An 11,835-nucleotide genomic window follows, 5' to 3' on the forward strand; every position below is an offset into this window, starting at 1 on the left:
GTAATCCAGATGCATAACAATAATTATGCAAAAAACAGAAAGAACTCCTAACAAAATCTGACATTTATATAATCTTACCTGAACAGATGATGTTGCAAGCCCACAGAGCTTTCTAAAATTCCCTGGAAGGTACTTGGTCTGAAAGGAAAGTCTCAAGGCTGTTGTTGTTTCACCCCATATCTCGTCCTAAGAGGCTAGGCCATCGTTCGTGGAGGATGGGATGGTGAGGCAGCCGGGGGCTGGACCAGGTGATTTCACTGCAGTTTGGGGTTTACCGGAGGGGTGCAGCTGAAATCAAAAGTAGAATAAAAACATCTTAAAAGCAGAAGGACCACTCATACCCATTTCACAGATGAGGAAACAAAAGCTGAGAAGATTTTAATGAGTGGCTGGAAGTCACAGATGACTACCTTGCAGAGTCCAAATAAGAACAAAGATCTTAAGACTCCCAGAGTGGCTGGGGTCAGGCGGCTCTGTTCTGAAGGCTCGTGCGACACTAGGGAGTAGATAGAGTGGTGGGGGGTGGCCGGAGGAGAAAGGATGGGAGGAATGGGGTCTACCTGAGAGCTGCCTATAAATGGTCCTGGGGTCTTGAATGGTCCCTTCCTGAATTTGTCCCAGACTGTGACTTGGTCTCTAAATGAATGATCTTCTAGGAGTCTTTATGTACCATCTCCCTGGGCATCCTGCACTCCAGGGTTTGGGACTCATCCCCTACACACTCTGACTCCTTCCTTCAGGAGTCAGACAGAACTCCAGGCCCACAAGTGATGCAGAAGGTGTTCTGTGTAACACGGTGAACCTTCTCAAACTCTCATGCCAACTTTTTTTTTTAACACCTTTATTGTGGTATGGTTCCTGTACAGCAAACTGCACACATTTCAGATGTACAGTTTGATGAATTTTGGTAGATGTATACACCCAAGAAAACACAACCACAATCAAGGTAGCTAACATTTCCATCACTTTCCAAGAGGTGCAATTTTTGAATTCCCAATTTGTCTCTTCCCACCCTCTTTACCTGCTGGTAACCATAAGTTTGTTTTCTATGTCCATAAATCTGTTCTTGTTTTGTAGATAAGTTCATTTGTGTCTTTTAGATTCCACATACTAGCTTTATGACATGGCATTTTTCTTTTTCTTTCTGGCTTACTTTACTTGGTATGATGATCTCCAGGTCCATCCATGTTGCTACAAATGGCATTATTTTATTCTTTTTTATGGCTGAGTAGTATTTCATTGTATACCACATACCACAGCTTCTTTATCCAGTCATCTGTCGATGGACATTTGGGTTGTTTCCATGTCTTGGGTATTGTAAATAGTGCTGCTATGAACATTGGGGTGCAGGTGTCTTTTTGAGAGTTATATTTTTCTCCAGATATGTACCCAGGAGTGGGACTGCTGGATCATATGGTAGGTCTATTTTTAGTTTTTTAAGAAATCTCCATACTGTTTTCCATAGTGGCTGCAATAGTTTACATTCCCACCAACAGTGTAGGAGGGTTCCTTTTTCTCCACAGCCTCTCCAGTATTTATCATTTGTAGACTTCTTAATGATGGCCATTCTGACAGGTGTGAGGTGACACCTCATTGTAGTTTTGATTTACGTTTCTCTAACAATTAGTGATGTTGAGCATCTTTTCATGTGCTTGTTGACCATCTGGATGTTTTCTTTGGAGAGATGTCTATTTAGGTCTTCTGCCCATTTTTGGATTGGGTTGCTTGTTTCTTTGATATTAAGGTGTATGAGCTGTTTGTGTATTTTGGAAATTAGTCCCTTGTCGGTCACATCATTTGCAAATATTCTCTCCCATTCTGTAGGTTGTCGTTTAGTTTTGTTGATGGGCTCCTTAGCTGTGCAAAAGCTTTTAAATTTAATTGGATCCCATCTTCACCATAATGTATTGGAATGCCAGAATCTTGCATTTTGAACCCATTTCTGTTCCTTCCACGGCATCAAGGGCCCCCAAGGTTTGGCAGATATGACGGTATGTGAAGATTTTAATTCTAGACTTGATTATTTTCAGAACACAGAGTTTTCCACTTTCACAAAATGGAACTCTGTAAAGGTTCCTTAGTTTCTTCTTTCACAAGTTCTTAGTTTATAGACTTTGCTCTGGTAGGTTATGACCAAATCAAAGGAGCAGAATAATATTTTAAATGCTTAAATAATATCTTAAATAATTTAAAGTGTAGAATAAGAGTCTAAATCTCGATATTTTAAAGTAACACTAGTTGACGTAAAATGAAAGACTTTGAGGCTACTAGCCCTGTGCAAAAAAAAAAAAAAAGAAAGCCTTTTTGTAAGTTCAAAAATTGCTTATAAAGTATTTATAAGTCAACATGTAGTGTAGTACAGACCACTCTGTCTTATGGTCCACCTGGAACCACTCTCAAAAGTTACGATGATTTTTCATCTCCCAGGAGCAAGGTACCTATGGGAGAGGTGGAGGCAGATCTCGGGGCACTTGAGAAGCCAGAAGTGGTGAGGTCGAGGGAAGAACAGGATTGAGAGGATGAAACAGAATTCTAGGGGAGGTGTTGGGGTTGGAGGATATTGGCCGCCATTCTAAAGAAGTGTCACAGAAATCACTAATACACAAGCTCCAAGACTTGAAGGCATTCCTCTGCCTTCTGGGCTGAGATTCCTGGAACTCAGCTTCTTCAAAAGCAGATTTGATTCCTTCAGGGGAAAAAAAAAGAGGTCCCCTCATCTGCCTGTCTCTACTCATATGGGCACTCTATTGTATATAAAATGCTACAAATATTTTAAAATATCCACTGGATCTAGAATGATGTCTTCTGGGGAGTTCCATCTGCTGCAAGAACTTTTGGGTTTCCTTTTGTGGATTCAGAAGCTTAAGATAGGCACTGATAACATCCATATGGCATTTCTAAGTCATGAGGGTGAGGAGAGATATGCTTCAAATTAAATACCGTTTCCTCTCTTTCTCCATCTTTCTCACAGCCTTGCGAAATCATCCATCTTGCTCAAGAAAACTGCCGTAAGTTGTGTGGGAAAGGCTCCAAAGGAGCCAGTGGTGTGAAGTGGGGATGGATCGTGGGCTGGGGACAGAAGTCATCTGGGGATTTGACTGAGGTGGTCCATCATAAAAGGCTATTATAAATTAACATTCAGCTCAGTCCCCGCCTTGGCTAAGTCATCATCCCAAGTGTGGTCTCAGAAATGAAGTGGGTGAAAGGCAGGAAGAAAAATTCCACCACGATATGGCGCCTCATGCAACACACTGACAATTACGCACCTGCGTGTCTGAAGCTCGGCACTTCTTTATCACAAGACAGGCAGAGAGGAGCTCTGTTCTTTTATTTCCTCCATTTAAAGAAGAGGGATTAATGGAGAGCCTTTAGTAATGAACGTGACCTTTTGCATATCTTTTTTTTTACATTTTTTTATTGAGTAATACTTATTTTACAATGTTGTGTCAAATTCTAGTGTAGAGCACAATTTTTCAGTCATACATGAACATTTATATATTCATTGTCACATTTTTTCACTATGAGCTACTACAAGATCTTATATATTTTTCCCTGTGCTACACAGTATAATCTTGTTTATCTATTCTGCAGAATGTGACCTTTTGAGTTAACATTTGTTTTAAAAATGGAAAGATGAATCATTGAATTCTAAGTAATGCCTTGTCACGTTCCCAGATTGGAATTCCTTTACTGTCCTTAATGTTCTCTGGGATATTTGCATCCTATAATATGCACATCTCTCTGCTCACTGGCAACAGGAAGAGAATGCTGATCTGGCAAATTGCTTAGCTGGATTTTCTCCACTATCATCCTGCCCTGTAAGATGCTAACTCTTCCACGTTCTGTCCATTCCCATCCAGTTGCAGTTCAAGGATATCTGGAATCTTTTTTCCTTGAAATCATAAAGAATAATACCATCATCTTGACCACCAAGGGAAAGAGTCTCAGAGTTGGCTGTATAAAAAGTTAAACCCCTTTTGCATTCAAGAGCACTGTGTAGTCAAAACCAAACAGAAAAAGGGGGAAAAAATATGCACTACAAGCCATGAACCTAGGCAAAGGTCCTAACTTCTTTACCCTATCATGTTGAAATATGTAAACTTGCTGCTACTCAACCATTTTCATCTACAAACATGGAGATTTCATATTTGCTAAACCTAAATGCAAAAAGGTCTTTTAGACTGAAAACAGGCCAAAGACATAAATGAGGATTCAGAAAAGAAAAAATACAATAAACCTGCCATTGTTTGACCTCACGAGAAGTCAAAAAATACAAATTAAAATGAGATACTCTTTTGTGGCTCAAATTGGAAAGATTTTTAAAATGAGGGGAAAAAAATCCCTATCCAAAGCTGAGAAATCCAAAACGTCCATTGGCACACATTTTCTGAAGAGCCATTGGGCAATGCACATCAACATTATCAGAATATGGGGCTGTAATTGGACAGATATGCACAGATGCACGTTCCAGTAAGGGATGCTGGCGGAAGAAGTTATGAGATGTCCATGTTACGCCAGATGACTTTGCTCTCAATTTATTGTTGGAAAGAATAGATGTTTATCACACAATAAGGGGGAAAAAAAAGATTCAGAATAGAACATACCCTGAGCTCCAAGTTTTATAAAATAAAACAACAAAGTATATCTGTGCATATGTACACATACATATGATAAATTAAGGGTGATTTTAATTTTTTTGCTTTCTGCTATTTTCCATGAAAATAACTTGTGTACACACACTCACATAATTTAATTAATGTATTTTGTATTATATGTATGTACTTTAAGGTGTGTGTGTGTATGTGCGTGGGTATGTGTGGATACAGTTGCAGAGTAGCTCAGGGTATCAGGTTGAAGGTGAGCACAGTGTGAGCTCAGTGCCCAGAAGCACAGACACAAATGTAGTTCCCAAGTTGGAGCCTGGACGGGGCCAGTCAGTGCTACTGGAACTCCACGGTGCTCAGAGAGGCAGGCTCTTTGTATTCTCTTGCTCTGCCATTGGGGCGAGGATGCTATTTCCCAGTCACCTCGTGGTCCAAGATGTCTATCAAGCTTCAGCCAGCAGGGAAAGGAAAGAAAAGGAGAAGAACATTGTGCCCGCCAGGTTTCTGATTCTATTATCCAGAACTAAGTAAGTTGGCTACCCACCCCGGGAAATATCGTCTTTGTTCCAGGCAGCCAGACCCCTGGCCAGAGACTGGGGTTCTGTTCTGGAAAAAAGGGAGAGTGGGCATTGGGGAGCAAGTCAAGGTCTCTGCCACACTCAGGCAGGAGGCAGGGAGGCTCGAGTGTCTCAGAGGAGATGGTTCTCAGCCGAAGACCTCGCGTGTCAAACACGCTGTTGCCTGTGGTAACTAACGGTGTCTTCTCTTCTCTCCCAAATCGTCCCCCTTCCAGCTTGTTCAATAGGTAAATAGCATTTCTTCTTATTCACACCCGCCTTCCCCTGTTGAGAGGCCTTGCAGACAATCCCAAATCTGCGTGTCCGTGTGTCTAGGTGTCTCCAGATGCCCAGTGTTCCCAACTGACCTGGTCTTCACCTTGGACACATCAAATGACGTCTCCCAGCTGGAGTTTGAGAGGAGGATAGACATTGTCTCTCTGTTGATGAAGATGGACATAAGTGGGGGTACCTGCCCCACGGGGGCCCGGATGGCCACGGTCTCAGACGACAGCAGAACAGACCACCTGGTTCGCTTCTCTGACTACCGGGGCAGGCCCGCGCTCCTGCGGGCGCTCGGGGAGGCAGCCCTGGCAGTGCCCTCCGGCAGCAGGAGCCTCGGGGGCGCCACGAGGTTTGTGGCAAGACACCTGTTCAAGCGCGTGTGCTCGGGCCTTCTGCTCAGGAAGGTGGCCGTGTTCTTCCAGGCGGGCTGGGCCCAGGATGCCGACACCATCAGCACCGCCACTCTGGAGCTCAGCGTCCTGGGCATCACCTCTGCCATCATCACCTTCACGGAGGGGCACAACCTCCCGGAGGCTCTGCTGGTACGTGGGGGCCGCGGCCAGGTGGGGGGGCCCAGGGTGAGTGCCATGTGCCTCGTGAACACCGTTTTACTGAATTCTTCCCTGGACTCTACAAGGTTGGTGTTACCATGCATCTCCCTTCCAGAGAGAAGAAATCCAAGGCTTAGAGAGGTTAAGTCTATCATCAAAGGTCAGATATCTTATTAGGGGTGGACTGATTTGACCTGCCTTCAGAGCCTGTGCTGAAGCACTGTGCTAACCAGTATCACGAGGTCAGTAGAATGGACTTTTCTTTCTTTTTTTTCACTCAGGCTATAAAATCCATACCCAGGTAACGTGTAGAGATGGCACACCAATCCCGTCTACGGCTGGGTGGATGTTGACATAGGGTTAAACCCCTGCAACCAAGACATGGTTCAAGACATTGAGCACCTTCAGCATTTCATAAGTTTTCTCTTGTCTCTTTCTGAACCATAAGATGCTCCGGGCTTCTGTCACAGTCAGATAGTTTCACCTGTTCGGGGTCTTCATGCACACTGAGTCCTGAATTTTAAATGCCTATGCTTGCCTGGTTCCTCAAAATGCTCTTTGGAACAGCTTTACCCTTTAACTATTTCAATCATTAATGAGCTAATAAATCTTTGAAAAGCATGCACTTGGTATTTGGATGTAGCAAATATTTTAACTTGAGAAAATTATGATTCCATATCTAGAAACTGGAAGCAATATTTTGTAAGAAAATTTATTTATAGATAAGTTTTTAATTTCTATACCCTCTATACCCCTAAATACTTTCCTTGAAAAGTATTTTGCGACTCTGCAATGAGAAAGATGTCTTTCTTATCTTATAAAAATAAATGTTAGCTATTGTAACTTTCACTCTTGAAAAATATCAAAAGAAATATATATATTAGCTTAAAAATCATTTATATATCATCATGGTCTTATAAGAAGGCACATCCTTGGGAGTCAGAGAGAAATAGCATAGGTATGGAAATCTCTGTGGCATATTAATATGGCTTGTATTGCATCATGCATCCTTTAATATCTAGTAAAAATAAAATTGACTTTGAATTATTTATCTATATTTGAACGTTTTGAAATCATTTCGTTTCTCTTTTTTTTTTCTTTTTCAAATGGAGGTACTGTGAATTGAACCAAGTACCTCATGCATGCTCAGCATGCTCTCTACCAACTGAGCTATACCCTCACCCCCCATTTTGAAATCATTTGGTTAATTATCTGCCATCCATCCAAAGGAATCTGATGTCTGTTACTCTGTTATTTCCTGTTGTAGTTTAAATGAATTAATTGACATCTTCTAGCTGTCCCAGAACAGAGTTTTCATTCCTTGGTTTTTCAAGTTAGAAAGACAGGAAGTTTAAATTTTATTCTTTACAATAAAGAGGAATCAAGTTTTCAGGAAATAAAAATGGCAGTGGTAGTGAAAAAAAGAGTTACAAGATAGCATTCACTTTATCATGTACACTTTAAAGTGAAGAGGATAAACTATCAGATGGACCTCAAGAAAAATGTACTCTATATGTTTTTATTTTCTAAAGAATATCTGAGCCCTTCACTTCTCAGGCATTACAACTGTTGGGTGTCTATTCAAATGGATTTATGATGTTCAGTTTAAAATGTATGAGTCACATGATTAATTAAAAAGCTGTTACATAATTTCACTCCTGATACTTCAGCAACTACTTCAATACTGAGGACACAGTGCAGAAGGCACAGTATAGACCAGTGACTAGGGTATGAAGTTACTATGCAAAAATCACGTCTGGTTCTTATTTCAGGATGGACCATATAAAATCCTAGTGGCTAAAAATTAAACCACTAGTGAAACCAAAAATGAACTCAGAGCAGAGAAATGGGATGTGGTCACCTTTATAGATGTATATTGAACATTTGCTTCTATTTGGTCATAAGTAGATACAAGTTAGACACCGTAAGACACTCAACTAAGGTTCCTAGTCTTTTCATGTTCTGTGCATTTATCCTCATAATGCCAGAGGCTCCTTTGATTTTGATAAAATATTAAATAAAAGTCAGAGGAGAAGGAATTTCCCCTTTGCTGTAGTGAATTTGTTGGCATACAAATTGTAGAAAACATTGGTCAGCAAAATGGGCCATGTTTCAGAATCAGAAACAAGACAAAAGTAAAATATCTCTTCAGCAGAGCATCAGTGTCAATATCAGCAAAATCTCTCTCCAGTCCTGCTGCCACCTGTTAAGTGGTGACCAGATTGGAACTAAAGGCCCACATGGCAATTGTTGAAGTGACAGGGAGGGTAAACTGTTTCCAGCTGCAGTCAATCCTAGAAGACCATTTTTTGAAGGTCATAAATTTGCTCTATGTTCTATTTCAATAACTTATACTTACAGTATTATATTTGAATTATAATTCATTTGCATGTCCTCTTTGGTCAAAATGAATATCAGATTCTAGATAGAAAAAACAAAATTGCTTGCTGTGAAAAAACAAATCCTTAGTATTTAATTGGAGATGTAATGATAATATCTGTAAAACTAATAGCAAAATCCAAATATGCTTTATTGAAAAGTTCTTTAGCACTCTCTCTTATCATCTCTCATTTCCTCTGATGTACTAGGCCTAAATTGCCACTTATATTATGTGATGAAATACAAAAACCTACATGTTGCCTTTTGTTTTATCTGGGAGCAAGTAGATTGTACAAATAAGCTTGAGTGCTCTGTGAAAGAAAATGTGACCATCTGTAGCAATTCATATTGTGAACTTGTTACATAGATAATTATTATGATTAGTGTTACAATTCAGCAATCAGAAGTCTGTACAGGATCCAAAGGAACACAGCAGGATGATACTCCATCTAAATGGGCTCAGGAAAAATGCAATGTATTTGACATGCTCCACAAGAGAGGCAGAATCAATTTGACATACCGTACAGTCATTTTTCTCTCCCCCAGTAGCTTGGCTCAGGAGCAGCATCATGCATAGAAATACAGAACCGAGGTTATTGTATTTGCATAAGAATAGATCCACCCTGGGGTACATTCAAGATATTACTAGAGTTCCCTTTCTCCCAACAGGACAGATTTCTCTAAAGACATACTGTTATATTACATAGGACTCAAGAAACTAAGCTTCCCCATGTCTCTAACTCTAAGTGGGTTCAAATGCAGCCATTACATTTAGATTGGACTATGTATATTACAAGAAAAAAAACACTCCCCTCCGTAAAGCTCTTTGTAGCTGTCAGTATGAATTATTCTTTGAAAAATCAGGGAATCTTAATGTGAGAAATGTAAACTTATTTAAATGTTTTCTAGCACCCAATGGTTTTCTGAGTTTGAAAGATAAAACTTTTTATTACCATGCTGATAAAATCTGTAATTATTCAATTTTTTAAAAGCTGTTGTATATCTCTAGGTAATCCACATCTGCTACATCAAGTAAGATATGACAGAAGGGGACTTGGTGGGAGGTGGAGAGGGAGAAGGCAAAGGAGTCCTACAGACATGCAGGTGGAAAGTTGTTCTCCTAAACATATGGACCTATTTACTAGGTAGTTGCTATTCTGGGATAGATCCATCTTATATTTATAAACTCCCATGGTGGAATACAAATAATGTAAAAAATGGAATGCCTTTACTGCATAAAATATCAAAACTTGAAAATGTTAATTTTCAGGATAATCAATTATGAAATCACTAAGATGAAGCATCATTTGTTTCTATTGAATAGAAAATTTAAAAAGTAGGTAAGTGTCCAGCAAAAGTTTTTTCAAGAGATACTAATTTCAAGATATAGTCTCAAATTTTAAGCTATATATTTCATAATGGAATACCGTAAGATGGAAGGTGATAAGTTCATTATATGACATTTCCTTCAAGGTATCCCACACATACTTATGGTCTATTTTGTGCCTGCATTTCAGGCAACATTTCATTAAAACTGTGTATATATTCTGGAGGGGCATGATTATATAACATCATAGTCTCTGTGTTTTTTTTTTCCCTTTACATATCATATGATTAATTTTTGAATAGATTATATATACACATGGCATACTTATTTTACAGGTATAAAATAATTGACAAATTAAAAAAACAACTGTTCCATGGCCATTCATTCATTTCCTTTCTTCACTAGGAGCTACTTCATTTTCAGGAGTATTCTACCCATTGTTTCTTTGATTCTTATTTTTAGCAAAATTAGACCACTTATTGTTGAAAGAGTTTGATAGCTCTATGAATCTTGCACCAAAACAGGTATTTTGTTCTGCTCTCCCATACTTCAGATTGTAAACCCCAGATACCATACTCCATTTAACATTTCAGCTGTTCCTTCTGTTAGTTACTCCATTTTCTGAATCACATGGGTATCCTATTCTTTCTTAATTATTCAGTCATAAGCAGTATCTATGGACCTGCCAAAATGGAAAACACAGGAGAAAAATTGAGCTTTCTTATGCTGCCCTCTCTCTGCAAGAGCTCGTATTTACAGCCACATGTATAAGCATATACCTGTGAACACATACACACACACAACGTTTCTTCCCAAAAAATTACATAAATCAGATTCTTAGTATTTAGCAGTTAACTCAATAGTCAATATTTGCATTATGTGACTATGTAAATAGTATTCATAGCAAAGCCACGTAGAATATGCCATGTAGTATATTAACATTATATTTCATATTCTGCCCAATTCATTGTTGCCCTAGGGTTACTTTTTTCATTTGGTCACCTCTCAGTGTGACCATCACAAGTTCATCCTCAAACAATCTTTAAATGTCTCCTCAAAGGACCTAAATACGTTCCTATTCAGTTTTGCTCTTTCTTGGAGGTCTTCCTCCTGAAGTCCTTCATCCTCCAGCTCCAGTCTGAATCATTTGCTGTCTAGACTTCCTGCTGGGTGGTCATCTTGGGATTTCTTTCTCTTGCCAATCAGCTGTCACTCCTCTTCTGCAGGAAAGCTCTTTCCAGTGTATCCGTTCTTCCACTTTCTCTGTGCAGAGCACAAACTCCAGTCAGCTTCTTGAGGATGAATATGTGCATCAAGACTTTGACTATCTGAAAATCCTTTAGACAACCTTCATACATGGTTGGTGGTCTGGCTGGATCCACACCATCTTGTCTCAGAAATTTGAAAACATCATTCCACCTTCTCCTAGTTTCCAATGAGAAGGCTAAGGATGTTCTGTATCATGATCCTGTGGAGGGTCCTGTTTTCTTTTCTCTCCCTCTGTAAGAGTTTAGACTCTTCACTTCATATCCACTGTTGTGAAATTTTAGGGTGACTGGTTTTGGTATAGGTGTTTTTCTGGTCATTGCTATGGGGGCTTTTCTGATTCTTCTGGAAACTATTATTCAGTTATGGGACATTTGCTGTTAAATATAAATGTTCACTTCCATATTCTCTGTTATGTTTCTTGGAACTCTTATTTTTAGCTATTGATACTTCTGGACTGGTTCCCTAACTGATATATTTTTCTTATATATTCCCATGTCTTTTGATTTTAAAACTGGATATTTTTATCAACTGTATCTTTATATATATAGTTATACATACACACTTTATACACACGGAGTTAACTCTGTTCTTTAAATATTTTTTATTATAGGATTCTATTTTTTTCATACATATAATCATTTTAAATTTTCTCTCTGAGATTTCTGTTTACAAATTGTTCTCTATTTCCTCCAAATTCCCATTTTCCCCTTTCTTTGTTAAGACTTTTTTATGTTAGAGGCTTTCTTCAAACATCTGATAATTTTTTTTTCATTTGTTTATATGTGATCGTGAAATGCTAAAATTCTGAGTATGTAAGCTGAGATTTTCAACTACTCTTACTTGTAAATTCTGAAATTAAGTGA

The 11,835-nt window shown here is 39.1% G+C and overlaps 1 protein-coding gene and 1 long non-coding RNA gene across 2 annotated transcripts in view; both read left to right on the forward strand.

Annotated features, from left to right (window-relative positions):
* LOC140694942 (uncharacterized) overlaps positions 1 to 5,705 on the forward strand; it is a 32,657-nt gene extending 26,952 nt beyond the window's left edge. Inside the window, exons 14-17 of the mRNA XM_072957936.1 lie at positions 2,972 to 3,008; positions 5,398 to 5,409; positions 5,498 to 5,646; positions 5,679 to 5,705. Of these exons, the coding sequence (XP_072814037.1) occupies positions 2,972 to 3,008; positions 5,398 to 5,409; positions 5,498 to 5,646; positions 5,679 to 5,705 (225 nt within the window). The remainder of the gene's footprint in view (positions 1 to 2,971; positions 3,009 to 5,397; positions 5,410 to 5,497; positions 5,647 to 5,678) is intronic.
* Positions 5,706 to 5,726: 21 nt separating this feature from the next.
* On the forward strand, positions 5,727 to 7,054 carry LOC140694949 (uncharacterized). The gene is made up of 2 exons (XR_012070604.1): positions 5,727 to 5,988; positions 6,113 to 7,054. It is a non-coding gene; the product is annotated as an uncharacterized lncRNA (long non-coding RNA).
* Positions 7,055 to 11,835: the final 4,781 nt, after the last annotated feature.

This window comes from Vicugna pacos, unplaced genomic scaffold (genome assembly GCF_048564905.1).
Source record: "Vicugna pacos unplaced genomic scaffold, VicPac4 scaffold_113, whole genome shotgun sequence".
NCBI lineage: Eukaryota > Metazoa > Chordata > Mammalia > Artiodactyla > Camelidae > Vicugna > Vicugna pacos.